The 20,921-nt window shown below is 48.2% G+C and overlaps 1 protein-coding gene and 1 long non-coding RNA gene across 2 annotated transcripts in view; both read right to left on the bottom strand.

Moving 5' to 3' along the window:
* The window catches only part of LOC135815663 (uncharacterized), a 22,771-nt gene extending 3,749 nt beyond the window's left edge, over positions 1-19,022 (bottom strand). Inside the window, exons 1-15 of the mRNA XM_065328986.1 lie at positions 18,941-19,022; positions 14,429-14,687; positions 12,256-12,424; positions 11,031-11,224; positions 10,094-10,319; positions 9,388-9,606; positions 8,969-9,136; positions 8,428-8,538; positions 7,803-7,919; positions 6,416-6,684; positions 2,238-2,308; positions 1,931-1,980; positions 1,459-1,617; positions 1,033-1,239; positions 1-157 (exon numbers count right to left, since the gene is read on the bottom strand). The exon at positions 1-157 is cut by the window's left edge and continues 8 nt beyond it. Of these exons, the coding sequence (XP_065185058.1) occupies positions 1-157; positions 1,033-1,239; positions 1,459-1,617; positions 1,931-1,980; positions 2,238-2,308; positions 6,416-6,684; positions 7,803-7,919; positions 8,428-8,538; positions 8,969-9,136; positions 9,388-9,606; positions 10,094-10,319; positions 11,031-11,224; positions 12,256-12,424; positions 14,429-14,687; positions 18,941-19,007 (2,443 nt within the window). The 5' untranslated portion in view covers positions 19,008-19,022. The remainder of the gene's footprint in view (positions 158-1,032; positions 1,240-1,458; positions 1,618-1,930; positions 1,981-2,237; positions 2,309-6,415; positions 6,685-7,802; positions 7,920-8,427; positions 8,539-8,968; positions 9,137-9,387; positions 9,607-10,093; positions 10,320-11,030; positions 11,225-12,255; positions 12,425-14,428; positions 14,688-18,940) is intronic.
* LOC135815665 (uncharacterized) lies at positions 16,824-18,236 on the bottom strand. The gene is made up of 2 exons (XR_010553314.1): positions 18,089-18,236; positions 16,824-17,937 (listed from the first exon to the last, which is right to left on the bottom strand). It is a non-coding gene; the product is annotated as an uncharacterized LOC135815665 (long non-coding RNA).
* Positions 19,023-20,921: the final 1,899 nt, after the last annotated feature.

Below are 20,921 nucleotides of genomic sequence, written 5' to 3'. Positions count from 1 at the left end.
AAGAGCGCAGGCCATGGTCGGAGAAGAACTCTTTCTCGTCCAGGACGTACTTGAGCACTCGCTCCAGCCTCGCACGCGATGGAATGGCAAGCAGATAATGTGTGCCAGGCACGAGGGGTGAACAGGAATCCGCTGCTGAACTTTGAAACATAGATATCTGCACACCAGCGATGAAAACAAAGATGGAAAGAATGGGTACACTGCCAAGCAGACAAGCAAAAGGCAACCGTCTCTCCATACAATAGCTCTCAAGGCAAGCAACACTCATTTCCACACACTTGTTGACCGATGTGAAGTCCATATAGAATTTGCAGTGGCCATATCGGTAGTGGACTTGTACTTGTACATGATAGTGGGTTGATGTTGGTGCTGAGTTGAACTGCACCGGCATAGTCTTCAACAGTGGGGTGTATTTTTTCTTCTTTTTTTTCTACAAAATCCACATATCTCCAGACACTGGGGTGAATAATGGAGTGTGGTGGTGGGGCCCATTAAGCTCCGCCGACCAGAGGTCTCGGCTTCATAGCTCCATGGACGCACCAAGTTGTATGCATCTCCTTCATACCGTTGGTGGAATCTAGATAATTCAAACCCCAAATTGACGCGTAAAACGTTAATTTATCTTCTTCCAATCGCATAATAATATGATGCGTGGCAAAATGCTCACATTGTCTCACAGAGCTGAGTTATACAGTATACTGAGTAGACACAGATTCAACGCACTCAGAACTGGCCAGTACAGTCTGTTTGCGCATACTGAAGTAACGTCTCTGGCGTACAGTGGACTTTGAATTATCAGCAGGAATTCCACACATGTTCTACGTACAGAGCAGATTTCGTAGGTGTACTTGCCCGGTTTGAGGTTCGAATTATCAGACACAGTTAGGTGGGTAGTGGCTGAAATCGGCGCTGGAAGAAAGTTCTTTTTGCAGGTCAATAATAACCCAACTAAGTGTTAGTTAGAGAGCACGCAGCAACACGGTGTACAGTCCCCATTGCTACGAAGTACAAACAGCAAACAGTTCAACAAACCTGCGACGATAGCTCCGGACGGTGCGCCAGGAACCACTTCAGGCGCTTGTGGAAGTCGGGAAGGCGCTTCAGCACCGAGTCCTCCAGCACCAGCACCGAGAAGAGAGGCACAAGGCCCACCACGCTGCGAATGCGCATCGGCTGTGGCTCCTGGCCTTCACGGGTCAGATGGTCGTAGTAGAATCCATCCTCCTCGTTCCAGAGACCCTGTCAACAACAATTCACGCAACAGGAAAACGAGCAATCAAACATGACGTTCACACGTAGGACTGCTATGAAGCGGACAGAACAAAGACAATCGTGCACGCCACACACGTTTCAAGGCTCAGTTACCCAACGCAGATAACTCAGGGAACCTAGGCTGTCAGCTATTACGCAATACAGCAACAGGGAGGATGCATAACCACTTTCCAACGGCCAACCCACCTTTCCATCACCAAGCGCATTCATGGCCTCGGCGATCGCGACAAAGTGCTCAAAGAACTTGGACGCCATGTCCTCGTACACGGGATCGGTGAGCGCCAGCTCCAGTGCCATGTCCAGCATCACCACGCAGAAGAATGCCATCCACGCTGTGCCATCCGCCTGCATAACAGTGAGTACAAGACAAAGTAGAAGTTCGGACCCAGTCTAATTCAGGCCTATACCCGTATGCCTGTACCAAGTCATATACTGTAAGTCGTTATGTACAATACAATACGTACATGTACAGTCATTTGCTGGTTTTGAGACGGAATTCGTTAGAATTTCACCTCGCTAACCCACAAAAATTCGGAGATTGTTAAATAATATCTGCTCTTACAGTACTCTGAACATGCCAAGAAAGCAGCTGCTCAAGAATCTGACAAATATATCAGGAGTTGGGTAACTGCCACGGCACGAGTGACCAAACCAATACCTGTTCCAGAGAACCACCAGTTGGCAGAGGCTTCGACCGATCGAATACACCTGCAAAGCAAACGCAACAGAACCACGCACACACATCAGTGCATCGTTTTCTTCGCCGACACTGCACCGGGCATGTAACGAGTTACTAAAATAACTACCTTTTCTTTCCCTATACTCCCCTCGTCCTCTTCTTTGATTGCTTCTGTTCTGATTAATGTACAACCCACCTCTAGATTCCCTTAAAAGTACTTGAACATACGGATACACAGCATGACGACCAATGTATACCATAATGTACATCGCCTGGGGACACTTACCAATGTTGTCAAGTCCAAGAAAGCCGCCAGAGAAGATGTTCTTGCCATCGGGATCCTTGCGATTCACCCACCTATATGTATACGCACACAGGCGGAGGTCAGCCAAGCTCAATGCCACGATGGCCCGATGACACACAGGCGGAGGTCAGCCAAGCTCAATGCCACGATGGCCCGATGACACACAGGCGGAGGTCAGCCAAGCTCAATGCCACGATGGCCCGATGACGGCCCCCTAGCACAGTAAACTTCACAAGTCACAACATGAGCTGCTCATGAAACAACTCTATCTTCATACTTAGTTGAAGGAATACTCAGGGCGCGTTCGGTTGGTACGACCTAGAACAGGATTCACCGGAACAGCGCGTTTGGTTGGGACTGCACCTGTTCTGGGTCGGCCAGAACATGTTCTGCTTGCTCCGGCCTCGAGGCCGGAGCAGACCGGGCAGTTTCACTTTTTCACAGTGAAACCTGGCAGGAACATCGATTTTGGTCCTAAATGATCACGTGCATACGCTTTTGGGTTGAACTCGTCGTACCGTACAAAGTGACCATGGTGATCCATACACATTCTGAAGAATGCACCAAGTTTGGCATATTTTTAACAAAAATGTGCTCTGTTTCTGGAGTACCGTTTGGTTGGCATGAGGCTGCTCCATGCGCACCAGCTGGTCGATCCTGTTCTAGATCGTACCAACCAAACGCACCCTCAGTGACCACTTTACTGCATACTTTCAACCTCGCAAGTAACGACACCTTGCTCAGTCATAGCAACACGTTTCTTATGCCTACAACCACAATTGTAATCTACCAGACTAGACAGTGCGTTATTTGCAAGGTTGGCGGTATACTTATAATTATGTTGGGCTCTGACGACAGTCACGTCCCACACCACAGTCCTTGCACAGGCAAACTCGCTCACACACCAGTTTAACTATACAATAATTTATCTTGCAGCAAAAACCAGTTCTCGTCCCTGTGATGATATTGTACCTTTATATCCTTTAGTGCTGTTACATCCTATATCTATTGTTTCTCGTTTAGTCATTGTCACAGATGGTATCTGTGACCGGAGAGGGGGAATGGTGTGATGACATTGGAACTATATTATTTGGTGCCATTAAATATCCCTATACATATAACTATAACCTTCACATCCTCATATTTACACCTGTCCATATATGAGGATGTGAAGGTTGGGCAGCGCTATGTACGCTGACAGAGCAAAACCACCACGTACCTATCGTACATGGTTATCCTAATGACTTCACTACGAGGGCACGTGTCGGAGAAGAGGATCTCAGAAAGTCTATGTTTTGTACGGCTGTGATTAAAGGCGACACGTATGAACGACGGGTTCTGACCTTTTCTTTCCCTTGGTAGCGTTGTAGAGGATCTCGGCGCGAGATTCGGCCTCCGCAACGGAGAGGCGGTGATTGGACCTATCTACCCCACCGGAGGGGACACCGCCGCCTATCTCGGCACCCAATTTGCCAGATGCCACCCGCTTCGCCGACGAGCAACGGCGTGACCCATCTCTTAGCCAATGTTGGGACTATGCTACTGGCCAACATAAGACGCCCGTCAATAGCAGTACCTTCTGTGTTTGCCAGGGCCTCCTCTACCGAGAATACTCACCGGATGGTGAAGCTGGGATGGATACCACCAGCCCCTACTACCGCCTTCAGTTGATTCTGGCCACGGAACGAAGATCCACCATTCTGCATCTCGGCCACACCGTCCGCATGGCTGGCCACATGAGGCAGGCGAAGACGTCCCAGAGGATTCTTCTCCGTTTCTGGTGGCCGACAATTCTTCAAGATGTCGCGCAGTACTGTTCCGCCTGTGAACCATGTAAGCGCACCGCCCGTGTTACGCGTCACGATCGGGCACCACTTATTCCTCTTCCTGTTATTGGCGAGCCCTTCCGGGTGGTAGCTATCGATATTATCGGCCCATTGCAGCGTACGCAGTCCAGCAAGAAGTACATCCTCACCTTGGTGCATTATCCGGAGGCAGTCGCTCTTTCCAATATTGAGTCGACTACCGTGGCTGATGCGTTGATCTCCATCTTTTCCAGAGTAGGACTGCCAGACAAAATCCTCTCTGACCAAGGCTCCAACTTTACATCGGACGTCGTCCGGCAAGTTGCTGCTTTACTCCGTATCCAGCTCACCACATCCACTCCGTACCATCAACAGACCAATGGCCTCGTTGAACGGTTCAATGGTATCCTCAAGAGTATGCTTCGTCGCTTTGCTGCTGATGCGCCCCGAAGTTGGGACGAGGTGCTCCCATATGCTTTATTTGCGTATCGAGAGGTGCCTCAAACCAGCACTGGTTTCTCACCATTTGAGCTATTGTATGGCCGACATGTCCGCGGCCCACTGGATCTCGTGCGCGATGCTTGGGCTCGGCCAGCAGAGGAGCTCCGGACTACTACTGCCCAGTTCGTCCTCACCATGCGGGACCGGCTTGAACGAATATCGACTGAGGCTGGCTCCCACCTTGCCACCGCGCAGCAACGGCAAAAATCCTACTATGACTGCCTGAGTCGGGAACGCACATTTGCTCCGGGGGACGAGGTACTGATTTTGACCAAAAGTGGTTTGTGAACCGTTTGCCCCTTGATCGCCGGCTGCCGGAAGCCAGACTTTGTCAAAATTTCAAACCAAGGCTCGTCCTAAATTTTCCTATATTGAAACTAGAGACGAGGTTCGTTCGCCATTCTTGTAATCGCTTCAAGGTGGCAAATAAGTCAGCATACCAACCCGTCCTCTTTGGATGATCTGCTTGACTGTTGTGCAACTTTGAGACAAATACAATTGAAATAAATAATATAAAATACGATGGATACATTGGCAAGTTCTTGTGACTTCATCAACGTTTGCATGCATAATTTCGACACCATTGCTTACTACACTGCAATAAAATGTGTAGAAGTAGTTTCCTGATCTCCAATAAAAGGTAGCAACCAGTGGCCATCACCGAAAGACCTTGAATTACTGAAGAAACAAAGAATTCAAGCTTCAATTGGCAAACCTGTCGTAGCGTTTGGACACATTCTGTACTACTTTGCAGTAGACTTGGTACTCGAACCGTATGCGCAACGGATCGGGAGCTGGCTCACCGTCGATGTCTTGCGGCGCCGATTTTGCTTTTGTGAACCAACCCTATGACATTAGAATTGCATGCTGCGTACTACTTCCCGTACTACCGGCACCTTTTCTAGTACTCACATATTGTACAACTTTATAGTTTCGCACACCAAGATAAAATAACAAGGATGACAGCCCTTCAGGGTTAGTCGTCGGTTAGCCGAACGAGAGTGAGTTGTTGGTTTGTCCTCTCCTTCACAGTCCCACAAACAAATCAAAGAAACAACCATCTTTTCAAGTTTATACTGCAATGTTGTGAGCCATTTTACGATACATGTACAAGTACATGCAGTGAGAATGGCAAGGTCAAGACAGACAGACAGTGCCACGGCTTGCGAGTCCATTCTGTGATCCTTCAGTTTACGGAGTACGGATGCACCTTCCCTACACTGCTGCCTTTCAATCCGTTCTCATTTCGATCAAATAGATTGCTGATCTGTGGTCCCCTGGTATTACCCTGCTGTTTCAAGAGATTTCTGCACTGTGAAGTAAAATCATGTGCTTGTTATCCGGTCACAAGAAATTCATACTGAAGTAGCATCTTTCCAATGTCCATATGGCTCATGATGATATTAGCTGATCAGGTTGAGTAAGTGAGATGGAAGAGAGAGAGAGAGAGAGAGAGAGAGAGAGAGAGAGAGAGAGAGAGAGAGAGAGAGAGAGAGAGAGAGAGAGAGAGAGAGAGAGAGAGAGAGAGAGAGAGAGACTGTGTGTGTGTTCCGTCTGATGGCGAAGATGTCTGGTGGCTTGTTTGTGACTTTATGCCTGGTTTTAGGAGTAGCGAGCGCCGTCAGAGAATGCTACATACACTCATGATTCACATAGTGCTCACTGTAAAAAAATTTAAAAAACCCACTAGAGTGCTACGTACTGAAACCCGACTTATTTTCATGTACTACGGTCTATGCTCAGTTGAGTCACTGGGTATAGATTGGTATGCTGTGCTTGGTGAAATTCTTGCTTGTTCGTTCTTCAGCGCCCAACAATACTGTACATCACCACGAGCAATATAGGCACACTCACCAGTTGAAGTTGAGCAGAAGCTTCTGAAAGCAACGTGCCAGGAAGCCTCGGTCACGCTGTGTTCTGGGCGCCTCCATCTTGAAAACTCTCCACACCGCCCAGGCATGAACGGGAGGGTTCACGTCACCAAAAGCAAACTCGTACGCTGGAATCTGGCCATTGGGATGCATGTACCACTCACGTAGGAACAGCAGTAACTGCTCCTTGGCGAAGGTTGGGTCGATCTTGGCAAACGGAATCATGTGAAACGCCAAGTCCCAACATGCATACTGTAACAAAAGTAGAAGAAAAACACATACACATGTACATTGTATTACATACTGTACTGAATTGTTTTAAAGCAAAAGTGGAAGGAAAACAGATACATGTATTACACACTGTTGTGAATTCCAGCAGAAATCCAAGAGAGCTCGATACCGGGAAGGTAGAGCCGTGACACACTAGTCAGAACAACAGATGGCTTGATCAGTTACTATTATTACATTGTATGCATACTGTACTGAATTGTTTTAAAGCAAAAGTGGAAGGAAAACAGATACATGTACCGGTATAAACACTGAACAGGTGCTGATGTTCGTCTGCTGTGCAAATAGCAGCTCTCACGATGACCTAAATGAGTGTACGTGTGCACGTGTACCATCATCAAATGGGTATATCCACAGATGTTCTCAAGAAATGTAGAAGTCTATCGCGCACAGCCATCAAATCGATTACGGACGAGGGCACGCATTCAAACGCGGTCAACAGTTTGGCAAGGAAGGGAAGCATAAACGGTGTCCATGACGAGTATGTACTATCCGCACTGGTGAAAGCAGGGAATGACCGGTACTGTCAGTGGTAAATAGATGATATGCCAAATAACGTGCAACTAGACTTGAGAGGGCATCGCGCACAAGTTGCATACAAATTATACTACGATGTGTACATGGTAGGCCCTGAGCTCTGCAGGAATACAAGTCACAGGTAACCGGACAACTTTGAACTTTGTATGCAACTACTCTGCTATGACCTCTCAAGTCTATTTGCACGTTATTTGGCATATCATCTATTAGTCCTGGCCATCGGTACGTGTGGCTACGCTGAACATCCCTTCGGAGGTGACTGCACATACACACACCAGATATGCATGTGACCAACAGTCCATAGTCCCCCAGCGTGCGCAACTGGGACGGGGTTGTGGGACGGCGTAATCCGTGATGCACGTCATTTTTCGGGTCGGTCTTGCGTCATTCCGTCGACGTTCCGAGACCCAACACACACTTCCTCTACTCATGATGTCACACTATGACGTGCAACACGGATTTCGCCTGTCCCAGATCTGATCAGTGAAGTTGGGCACTCTGGGGGATTATGGACTCTTGGTGTGACTCATAGAGGCAACACTTACCCATGGGTACTCCCATTTGTCAGGCATGGAGATGACATCACGGTTGAACAAGTGCTTCCAGTCACTGTTACGGCCTGCCAGTCTCTCGCGAGGCGGTGGCATTTGATCCGGGTCTCCCTGTTAGCGCCAGCATAAGAACAGAGGAGCAACAAACTCAACATGGGAGCGCTGAAGATGCACATAGCCTAAAGGTCCTCACTAGCCTTCACTGCTTATAAAAACGACTCGTTTAAACAGGCACCAAGCCGCGCGTCAACAAGACTCAACATACATGTACATTCTGCCCCAGTGTGAAAAGGTCACCAGTCCGGTCTACAAACAGAGGTGGACCACATGTACAGTTTCTTCATGCTCGATGGTGAGCACTAAGACAGTAAGAATAGTTTGCAGCGGCAGTGGAAACAAGCATAGCGTTGTAGTATCACGCTTCATAGTACGCATTCATGCGCTTCCATAACCCACGCACGCATTCTGCACCTTGCTCACCCTGCACACACCCATGCATACCTCTATGCAACACCGTTCCCGTTCTGGAACGTGAAAAACAAAACGCTGCTGATTCTTGCTCACACAACACATCGCACAGCAGGATACGCGACACAGCATATCAACAGCAATCACATACGTAGAGCCAGTCCTTGATGACATAGTGATAGAACTGCTTGCTCCACAGCAGGCCGGCGTAGGACTGGCGCGCTACAAGACGCTGCTCCGCGCTCAAAGACTCATGGATCACCTGCACAACAGAAACACCACATTTCCCGAAGCATAAGCCACACTGGAGTATAAACCGCACCCAGATATATTTTGTCACGAAATACAGACATCTACCCCATTTAGGCATTTACCATCGTTAATTTGATCCTCGTAGTAAAAGCCGCGCCGACTTTTTTTGAGGGAATTGTTGGTGTTTAAAGTGCAGCTTATACTCCGGAAAATACGGTAGAGGGTGGATAAAGAACTTAGAAGACAAAGCTGTGCAGAGTACAACACACACACACACACACACACAGCAGTGCCAGCACCCACACTCCCGAAGAAGTAATCCAGGGCGTAATAAGCACACTTGCCAGCCACGCAGCACACGTACGGTGGAAATAGACAGACAAACGCAATCGGACAGCGCAACAAAAATAGCGTGGAGCACAAGCCCACGGCCCGTTTACCTTGTCGTAGAAGTCGTCGCATTCAAACTGACGGCGATCGACCACGCGGTCCAGGTGTGACTGGTCCATTGCTGATCCATCCTTAGGAACTTGATCATCGCTAGCCAGTCGCAGGAATACTGACCTAGTTTCACCAGCAGGTACCTCCAGGATGTAATAAGCGGCCACCTGGAGAAATGTGAATCAGATTAAGGACAAGCGAACTGCAATCATAGATCAATACACTGAGAGATACCGCTCTTGTATTTATACAGTGGCTCAGTACCCACAGGTAAACTGGCAAAGCATCGAACCCCCAAATGGCAGCATTTATAGAGAAGAGAATGCAAACAGAACGAGTTGGCCAGTCAAATTTCAATCCAGCTGAAGACCGTTGATCCGCATACACGTGGTGATTGATTGGCAAGGAACAACCATACCTTTGTGCCGCGTCCTTTGGGACTGACAGCTTCTTTATCACCGTCAACCACATAGCTGTTGAAGGCATCCTTGAAGTGCGGTGTGTAGCTGTCCAAGTCGTACAGGCGCTTCGTGTTGGTTTCGTTCTCCGTGAAGAGCATAGTAGGCATGGACTCGTCGACAGGATTGGGACCGGCCATGAAGCGGTACTTGCCCAGTTCATCATGCACCAGTGTGACCTGTACACACACACACACACACACACACACACACACACACACACACACACACACACACACACACACACACACACACACACACACACACACACACGAGTATACACCAACAGCACATTGCAAAAATTGAAGGTATGAGTAGCGCATGTGAGTACGCTGGGATCAGGAGTGCACTGTTCAACACCCCGGGGCGCACAACCATCCCCCAGGTGGTTGTGTATGTCACTGTGCAGTGAGTTTATACCCAGCTCCATAACTCGATACGTAGAAATTGTACAAGGAGTTTTCAGTATGTCAGCAACAGGTTTAGATAGGTGCTGAAATAGTGTGAAGTACACTAGCGTATTCCCCACCACTTATATTCTGGAATTGCTCAAGCTCAGAGGGCCGGGTTCCAATGGAAGCGAATGTCAAAAAGAGTACATGTACCCGATTCATAGCTTCCATGAAAAAATGTTGATGCTCAACAATAGACAATGGATGCGTTTACCTCTTCGGCAAGGCCGTCGGACACCTTCTCTTCATCCTTGCTGAGCCCCATGCGTGGCTTGGGACCGCAGCCCTCGTGCTTGCAGCCCCAGATCCACACGTTGCGGTACCAGAGAGTAGGCAGCAGGTGGAGGCGTGACGGCTCATCACCGCGATTGCCAACCGTGATCTTGATGACGATGTCATTGTCATCGGCTTTGCTATACTCGGCAAACACATCCCAATACCTGATCAGAGGGACCATGAGAGGTTTGGGATAGGAACAGAGCAAGTCTATGATTTCAATATCAAACATCTGTTATCAGGTGGGGTGGGGGTTATACTTATACACTGTACCAAGAGTAGATAAATAAGAGTATGCAACTCGCGGATGGGTTCGCCCACGGCGGAATTTTTTGCTGACGCAATCTTTCCTGCGACGCACGCGCTGGGAGTCTTTTGGAAAGTTTTGCCTCGTGCACTTGGGCGCACTTTACATTACAAAGTCGGTGGCCAGCACGTGCTCTCACACTGCTGTGCGGCAAAATGCGCGTTTTCTGAAAGAAAGAAAAAGGTGACGAACTTAGAAGTAAAAAGGTGACGTCAACAAAAAATTCCGCCGTGAGCCAGGGTATCTGCGGATTGTGCAGGAGAGATCCGGAGTTGCACACTCTTGTTTATCTACTCTTGACTGTACTCATAAACAAAAAAATGGCTACAACTGATTGTGAGTGATACTGAACAAAGAAATGTGTAAAGTTTTAGCTCACACAGGAATCCTGCAGGGTCAGTTACATGTATCTTTCAATGCCAGTGTCTGTCCACAATGCAAGGTAAGGCGAATATTGAGTCTCGACTCTAACACTCCAGCAAGGCAGGCGGCGGTAATATCACGTTCATAGATGTTTGCTAGCCCATTCATTCAGCATACACCAGGGTGGCAGGTGCACATCGCTTACCTGCCACCGGCAAACACACCCGTGTCCTCCAGCTCCAGCTCCGGGTCCTTGATGTCGCGCTTCGCGTTGCCCTCGACCAGCTCAGAGTACGGGTAGGCGGCCTGTGGGTACTTGTAGAGTGCACGCGCATATGTGTACGTCGGCAATGCATCCAGATAGTAATAGCACTCCTTGCAGTCCTCACCGTGATTACCCTGCAAGAAATTACACAACATGCCACATTCTATGATGCATAGCAATATTTTTTATCCATACAGACGTGTGCGCATTCTTTCCGTGTATGCAACAGTTCATTGCATCCCTGACTCCGTAACAGAGTACCGTAAAAGTCCGTAAATAAGTACCTGCCCGAAAGAAATACCCCCTTCATTCTTTTGGCTCTGTCTGTTGAAGTCAAGTCGAGCCCGATAAACATACTGCCCGAAATAAGTACCGGTACGGTGCGTACATGCAGCACGTAGCATGTACATCGACATGAAAATGACTTCTCCACTACACACAAGTCAGGTCCGAAAGTTAGTTCGTGCCCGAAAGTCAGTACCCGCCCGAAAGTTAGTACGGGTGTGGTCACTAAATTCGAAAGTAAATACGTACTTATTTACGGACTTTTACGGTAGTTCGTGGAACATCACATGAATGCACTGAATGTGGAATTCTGAGCACAAAAGTGGCACATGAAATCCAGAAGGATAGGCTGTACCCTGGCATCTGCACTTGCGTGCATGCATGTCATGCACTGGGCTACAACGTTCAGCGTAGTTCACTTGACGCCAAACAGGATTTGCAATGCTGGTACCCTATGGCAGTGCACGCCAATCTCAGTTGCACTTGATACGGATTACAGTACTTCCGGGAATTTTCGAAACCCGATTTGGGTCGAAATTAGGCTCAAAACCCATTCCTTGGTTTTCAATTTGGATTTCGGACTTGAAACTCCCCACTTTATTAAACCTAGTCAAATTCTGGAAACCTGGCTCAAATTCTAACTTCAATCCAAACATGCAAACATGGTCTTTCCACTGCAGATGTCACTTCAGGTTCACCAAATTTCGGGCGTGTCCGTCCTATCGTCAGGATAAAACAGAAAAACTAAAAGGGAGCACGTGCAAAGCAATTGGGATATTCTCAAATTCTTTCTGGTTTACATCCTAAGTAAAGGATTGGAAGCTCAAATAACTCTGAATCGACAGCAGGGTGCTACAAAGTTCCATGCAAGCCTGCCTACCTGTGGTCCGGTCAAGCCAAACAAGCGCTCCTTCAGAATCGGGTCATTCTCGTTCCAGAGTGCCACGCTAAAGCAGATGCGGCACTGGCGATCAGTGAATCCCAGCAGTCCATCCTCACCCCAGCGGTACGCACGAGACCGGGCGTGATCGTGCGAGAAGTGATCCCAGCTGTTCAGAACCAAGAATTGATAAAAACGTAAAACAAAGCGAACGAATACTCGACACGGAGACAATAATTTAAATAAGGCTATGATGAACATAATAGGCTGTACCGTCATCACTGTTACACACATAACATCGCAAGGCAACTTTTGGCATGTTCAAGAACGTTTTCTCGTGATGCTCGTCAGCTGGACTACAGCACTCAAGAGTAAACAAGAGAAACCATCAGCTACACAGTAGAGGGCGAGCAGTTTTATTCGTGAAAATCGTAACCCTGAGTTTCACAATGCTGCTGCGGGCTGTTACCGATACTGGTATAGCTGTCTTTGAATTTGCTAGTACAGATGTACTCCATGGTTGCTGAGAATATGGGGGCCTGTCTCGTTTTGATCGGCGCCAGGGGCGTTGGAAGGCATTTAGGATGCTACGGTCAGCCATTTGAGGTATACTCCAGCGGGTCTCTGCTGAATGTTTTGAAAATTTAAAGCCCAAACCAGGACATTTTACTGATTCGCGGGGTTCACTGGGGCAAATAGTGGTACGGTCAATGCCGTAGTGACCGTAGCGAGTCAAACGCCCCTGGGTTACTCGCATACACTTCAACTTTGCACTTTTTCCGAGTATAGCAGATTGTTTCTCTTGTTTACTCGTGAGCGATGTAATCCAACTGAAGACCATCACGAAATATGTTCTTGGCTATACCAAAAACTTACCATACGGTGCTGTGCATGCGCGATAACAATGATGGTGACACAGCTAACTCTATTCATCGTATTACAAATAAACTTGGAGAATACCAGGACTGTTGGGTACATGCACTACCTTAGGGGTTGTCGCAAAATGTTTTTTCTGTCATCCCTGACATGAACATCGTTTATTTCGTACTTCGATCCTCTCCCGAAATGAACAGTTTGCTATCAGGGAGTCGTAAAATACCGGTATTTTACGACTCCCTGTTTGCTATGCTGGATGACGCAAACCACATCCATGTACATGTACATCTACAGTGTCCGTTGACTTGCAGTTTTGGCTCGCACCCACTCCTGAATGAACGATGTTCATTTCAGGAACATCAAAATTGTTAATTGTATTGCGGCGACCCCTTACTTAGGGCCTTAGCCTTGAGGTTTCTTCGTAGAAATCACGGCACTTTTAAATCCTCCATTGGATTAAACAGACCACCGCGTGTAGCCGATTGATTTGTGCTTTGTAGGCTTGCCTGCGAATCATGAGGTCCCGAGTTCAAGACCTGCGCTGGTACCAGGGAGTGTGTTTTGTGCTCTCTCAATTGCGGTGATGCGGGCGAGTATAACTTTTCATGCAATGAACGGTGTCGACGCCCACAGTGAACTGGGTACTCACGTGCTCGGAGTGAGGGTAACAAGGATGCGGTTCTTGGGGTTATTATAGGGCTGCTGCACGCCCGTTTGTTTGAGACACTTATCCCCTCTCCCCCGACTCACTTGTGATGTCTGCATTCGACAGTGCCGCAGTACTTGTAGCATCAAGAGTACATGAAAACCAGAGTGTGCAGCTCGGATGGGTTGCTGTCACGGCGGAATTCCGTGATTACATCATTTTAGTGATGTAGTGCGTACAAGCAGGATTCAAGCGGGTCTCTTTCTGCACAACTGCAGCTCAGTTGTACGCACTACGCCATTTCCCGCCTCAGATCTGCGCCAAATATGATGTGATCACGGAATTCCGCCGTGACAGACACCCATAGCAGAAAAGGTCCCAAGCTGCACACTCTGGTTTTCATGTACTCTTGGTAGCATATAATGGGCAAAGTGGTGACCCGGCGATGCGAATGTCTCGGCTTGATGTGTTCCTCAAAAGGTCAGGTGATGCGGCCGGCCGGCCGCGAATCCGGCTAACTTTACTTTACTTTATTGGTGAAATCATTTCCTACTCGAAAATAACAATCTTATTCTGCATCTGACCTGTGAAACCAAAATACTTTACAATTGGCCACTTTCAATTCTCAGTTGAAGGATAATGAGAACTCACCAGTTACCATCTGCCGAGTAGTCTTCTCTAACAGTTCCCCACTGCCGCTCGCTGAGGTATGGCCCCCATCGTTTCCAATTCTTCTTTCGAGCAGCATCTTCCTTCAGCCTCTCTGCTTCAGCAGCCTCCACAAACTTCACCATGGTAGACTGCTGTCGGCGCATTTGCCGAGGTGCTCGCGTTTTCGTGAAATCGGCCATGGCTGTGCCAGGACCGACCTCTCCGAGAAACAGGAAAAGCAGAACGGGCAAGAGAAGTGCTGGCGATCACCGTCGAAGTCGCCAGCAGGAACAAACAATAGAAAATTCAAATTTATTGGGGAGTCAAAATAATTTGAAATGCTGAGGTGATTGGTTACACTGTACTGGCCAACAGAGAACACAGTCACGTCAATCTACAAATAACTCAATCATATTCTGGAGCACTGTTCTGGCTCTGTCCCATTCTACCCTGCCTGCATGGCATGCAGACCGAATACTTGACAGACTCAGTCTCAGTGCACGTGTGTCTGCCAGGAGCCAGTGGCTTTCCAGAAAAAACTAAGTAATTAGTTACTTGCGACGAGGAAGAACAAGGCAAGTCGTTGGCCGACCTCGACCTTGCTTGACGTCTTGCACTCGTAGCTAGCTGCTGCTTGTCCGTCGTGCACGCGTGGCGGAGGTCGGACTACCTTTTCTAGCAGCTATGACTCAGTATGAGTATGACTGCTGGCAGTGCCCACCGAACATTCTCTTGACAGGTCTCTCGTTCTACGAGCGTACTCTTGCTGAGTGATAGCGGAAAGAGAGATTGCGTTGTTGTAGTGACCTCTTTGCAAGCCTTCTGCCAAGTTCTGGAAATGCGGTCCACTTCCGGAATGTCACAGACGAGCCACGGCCCGGGCACAGTTGGGCATTGTCAAGCAAAACCTGTGCCTGGTCACACTGAGGAAGTCCTCAAAGCTCGAAGTGTTGGCCTCGACTTTGCAGGCGCGTGCGCCACATGCCAGCTGCAGCGGGCTGTACATAATAGACCGATCCCCTTATTATTGTCTGGGTTCGAGCAAGGGGGCAACTCCGCAGTCGCGTGGGATCCTGCTGCACACACGCGACCAACCTCACCTCGGCTTTGCGTGACTTCTCGCATGCGAAGTGCATGCAGAGCACGCAAAATCTACACGCAGTGCAAGCCTGTCTACAAAAAATGCCACAAGGACTTTTGATTTGAGCTGTTTTGTTTTTGTTTAGACGTCTTCCTTTTTACGACTTCAGGATGCCTTCTCAGGATCATTGCTGCGTTCCTCACTGTCAGAACAGGAGGACGAAGCAAACAAGTCATTTCACTCCTTTCGTCGTGTGGAGCCACAGCGGCCTGGAGCAAGCGGATCCAGGCTATTCCCCGTGAGGAAGGACGTAGTTTTAGGGTCACTCTGAATATTTGAGATGCAGCGATCATTTCGATCCCGAAGTCGAAATCGTTTTGCCCAGCTCTACAAGGGCAGGATGAGTCCAGGAAACCAAACAGCTGTCCTACGGTACCAGGTTTGCTTTTCGCAAGAGAGTGGAGTCTGGACGCTCTGCTCCCCATGCTCGCAAAACAGTATTTGCTGAGCCTAGTGCAGTTCGGTCATGGAAGTGCAGCGTCTGCATCACGAGCTCCCCATGCTCGCAAACCAGTATTTTGCTGAGAGGCAACGGCATTTTGAGTTGGAAAGGAACCTGGCTTAGTGCAGTTTGGTCCTGTAATGGAAGTGCAGCATCTGCATCAGGAGTTGGCAGCAAGTAGAGCTCGTGTACAGAGTCTCATGGAGCAGTTGGACGATGGGGTGAAGAAAGCCGAAAAACAGCTTACGTACAATAACATAAAGAAAGACTCTGAGCCGCGCCAGTTTCTGACTGGTTTGCCTTCAGGTGTTTGGACCGCTCTGTGGGACTTCTTTGAGCCTAGCCGAGAAAATGTACTGCGCCGAGCCAGATCTGCGAAGACGGAAGCTGAGGGACGGCGGATACAGTTGGAGGTGGCCGTAAATCGCCAATGAGCATGTAATGGAGGATCAGCTGCTATTGGCATTGATGTGTCTAAGCCTGGGCCGAATGGGACAGAAGCTGTAATGCGTAGCACAAGTTAATCATCCGTTTCACGGTATATACTATATAGCTAGCTGAGCTGGAAAGTTGTCTTGTTCCTCCGTTTGGGCATGATCCCCATTTGGGCGAGCTGGCGAGATGTTCAGTCATCAATGCCATGTACCGCAAGACATTCTGCATTGTGGATGAAACAGTTCTATTTTGCCATGCACTTAGGGTTCTCGCACCGGCACAACAAGACCCAACAGATCCTTGCGCTCTTATTTTCTCCCATGGTAACATTGCTGATCACAACACCCAGTAGCCAGTCGCAGATGCAACCAAATCAACCAGGTTCTCTTACTCTTTTTTTCCAATACTGAAACCAAAGGTATACCAATATTTGCATCGAATGCAGTGATGATTTCAATACTGTCCACTAGTACAACGCATTACCAGACTGGCATATAATCATGATAATATTATCCATTTCGCAATCACTGTCATTGCTTTCTTAGATATTCAATCATCAATATCGGACCATAAACCGTCTATCATCTTCTATTATATCATCATTAGTATCCTGCTACTATCCTCCTCTAACGATGAGCTCGAAGAAAAGAAACAGCGGTCTAGAGGCGTAAACAATATCTGTCAACGGAAGTGTCCTTGCTGTGCTGGTGTGTTTATGCTTCGTGCATTAGTTCGGCCAAGAGCGCATGGTGGTGGCGGGTTGAGGATGTTAAATATACTAGAAAATAGTTCACTCTGAACGTGCAGGGGGGTATATTCATAGGTTCGAAAGAACCGCACACACACTTTGCTGCAGACAGCGGCAAGCTTTGGCCCTCGTGCTTCGAAGAGGGAGCAATCCACTGCGCTACGCTTGCGATTAACAGCAAGCTTCGACTTTTCAAAGGTATGACTCATCATTGGCTCTGGGGTAATGTTCCTGGAACAAATGCCCCATAGCCAACTGAGGGCCAGGGAGCACGCAATCTGCCCTCCTGGGCGAGAAGTGTTCCAGCACAAGAAGCAGCACGAATACATGCTGACAAAGACCACCATCACCACCAGCCGGCACACAGCACACTGTTCTTCAAACACCATCCACTCCGTCCATGTGTTTGCACTGTCCTCCTCTAGCTCTTCACGCTCAACAAATAACACGCACTGCACATCGTTTTTTTATGCTTCCTCTGGGTTGGCTAGCCCTTCGACTTGACAAAACAGCGATCACCACTGCACTGCTATCGTCACCTCATAGCAGTCGCTTCCACCAGTGGCTTTTCCTGTCTTTGCAAGGTGTCCAAGGATGGCTGCTGTTGTCATTACAGGCAAATCAGAAGTACTTTAGTGGCTGATGTCCAACCAGATCGTTGGAAAATCGATTTTCCACTTCAGGGCTGCTGATCGCGACTTGGTGACTTGGCAGCACCACGGTTACCTTCATAGAAGATGGCTCTGGAGAGGAAAAGACAGACCAGAAAAAGGTTAATATTATCTTCAGCACCGATCGCAAGGAGAAAGAAATGTGGTCTGCTGTAGCCTAGGCACAAAATAAATCTCACAACACGATTCGCGATTCGAATATTTCAACAACAAAAAAACTCACCTCTGGAGTAACTCCTGTTTGTGGCCCGAGATCGTTCCCTCCCGCGCCTTGAAAAAATCCTGCAGCGGCATCACAGTCCATGTCTCTCTCGGAGACTCTGCTCCTACCAGCAGGAGGTTTAGCACCGCTCGAAGCCATCGCAAACTACTTGAACTAAGCAGGACATTCCAAAACAAACCTGAAACACACTGTCAAAGATGCTGTCACGTTCAAAAACTAGCTCGATCGCGAGTGAGGTTGCCCCCGTGCTCGAACCCGGTATAATAAGGGGATCGGTCTATTATTGTACAGTATTCAGTGGTATTCACTCCCGGATCCTGATCCCTGGAGTTATCCATAGGAGGGTCTAGACAGTTTACACCAGGGAGTCGTAAAAGCCCTTCACCATGTAACTACATTTTTGTAGCTTGTTTACGACTCCCTGACTCCCAAGCATTATTGTACAACAATGTACTCCCTAATGCTTCTTCCTGGGAGCTTATTTCACTGAGTACTCTTACTAGTTGCTACTGACGTACTGTAACTACCAAGAGCAATCCATGATTTATTCAAAGCCCCCCAATCAGTGAATAATGGCACTGACAAGGTACAAGAGAAGAGCTAGAGAAAAGAGAGAACTTGAATCAAAGAGGACCCAGTCCACATGTATGAAAAGGAAAACTTGGGAAGGATGCATCGATGGTATTGGTAGACGTCGAGTCGCGCGTCTCGCGTACTACCCGGTAGTAGTTAGTTTTTGACAATGACATCCCTACAAAAAAAAAGAAAGGTATTCAAAACTACATGACTGTAGTAATACCGGTACACTGATGTACACGTAGTACAGTATTACTTGTAGATAAACCAGCTTACCTTGTTCAGTGCCCTCCAAGTAAAGTGAGCCCATGAGAATGCGTGGTGAACAGCAGACGAAGGGCATAATTATGAGCAACACGCATGCACTAACCACTGAAAACAGGAAACAGCACCAAAGACGAAATTTAGGTTGTAAGTACAGGTTCCTGCACGAGTACGAGGCCAGTACCGCGGAATCCAGCCCGCGCCGCGATAGCGGCAAGGGCTGGATGAACAGCGGTACTGGCCGAGTATGAGTGACTGGAACGTGTTTCCCGTGTGCACCCAAGCCAAATAAAGAGATACATGACAGACACACCTGCATTGTGTTTTGTGATTGTTCTGGTACAGTTTTTTGTAGTAGTCCATAGTGCTTTTTTTCTCGCGCGGCCATTGACATTGTCGACTGGGCATCGGGCATTCTGGCTGTTCTGTTCCTACGGATTTTTCCCACGTCTTGATCGGAAACCTCGGCAAATTGCGCGGATCCTGCAGGTTGCTGAGCATTGCGCGCTTTGGTTGAGGCTCATCCGGCTCGTCCAAGATCTCCTTCGCGAGCGACTCCGCAATAAAAGTTTCAGTCTCTTCCTCAACTTTTCGGAGGAGCTCATTCGCATCGCCAATATCGTTCAACAAAGGGGCTTCTTTTCTCCCAGTTCCAGATCAAATGTTGGAGCGCCATGATGACAGTTGTGGTTGCAAACAGTCGCTCTTCTGCTTTAGTTATTTTATTAGTAACCAATGAAAGACCTTGAAGTAGAGTCAGTCCAGTGGCTACTGCCCGGCGACGGCCAGTAAATGAGTTGAATCCGTTCCTGCCCGTCGTCAAGTGACGACGGGCAGTGGAATCCGTTCCTGCCCGTCGTCACTTGACGACGGGCAGTGGAATCCGTTCCTGCCCGTCGTCACTTGACGACGGGCAGTGGATCCAGTTCCATCACCTTTGAGCAGGCAGGACCTCGCTTTCCAGCCCGCGCTGTTTGATCTGTCATTGGTCAATTCCAAGGCGACAATCACGTGACATACGGGAATATACTTATACTTTATAGTTCACCGGCACAATGTGTGAATTGTTACTAATGTTAGGACTGGTGGAGAACACTCTGTGAAACAGTGACCATGCATGGTGACCGTCCTTACTACAACCTTCAAAGTTCAAGTTAGTTCCACGGCCCACGGGTAGGTTGGCAGAGCCCCGGTCCATTACTTGCATTAGGACCTTTAGGTCTTCAGGACCATTTGAAGTATGGAATCGAGCATGAGTACGAGGACGAAAGTGCGGAATCGGAGCCCGACGCGCGCTAGCGCGGAGGGCTCCGATTCTAGCACTTGAGTCCGAGTACGAATGCTTTGATACCATTTCTGACATGCATTGCACGAATCGGAGCACGCCTACAGTCCATTCAGAAAAAAATGAACTTCTAGCTTTTGGCCATAAATGGGTCAAACGTTGAGTTTTTTTAGAATTTTTTTCTGCAATCCCATATGGAATCCTCTTCCAATTATGTTTCTGAAGTTTTTTTGTCCAAAAAGCAAGCCAAAGCAAGAATAGGATTTCGGCCAGGTTTTGCCCCAAAAGCACTGAATTGGGAAAAACCATCAAAATCCAGGCCGTTTGACCCCGCCTGCAACAGTGCATTCTGCGGTTCGAACCCCAGTTCAGGCACCCTTTTTGGACCCTTTTTCAAATTTCAAAGTTCGCAGCACTGCACTGTGTACGATGAAATCACGAAAAATCGCCAAATACGGGAGCTCGCCAGAGCCAGGACCCATTTTTTTTATGAATGGACTGTAGGCGTGCTCCGATTGGAAAATCGGAGACCTGCAAGCGCTCACAGGTCTTCAGTGGCTGATTCAAAGCACGGCAAGTCGCGCTAGGATTCGCTGTTGCCATGTCGATGAACTGACCTGGTTTTTAGCTGACTAGACCGCCCTTGTTTTATCTCTGTGTTGTGACTGTGTACATTAGTCATTATGTAACATGTCTGAAGTACTAAAC

This window comes from Sycon ciliatum, chromosome 4, assembly GCF_964019385.1.
Source record: "Sycon ciliatum chromosome 4, ocSycCili1.1, whole genome shotgun sequence".
NCBI classification, from domain to species: Eukaryota; Metazoa; Porifera; class Calcarea; order Leucosolenida; family Sycettidae; genus Sycon; species Sycon ciliatum.
Note: the sequence above shows the minus strand (reverse complement) of the source record. Positions and strands in the feature narration are given on the sequence as shown.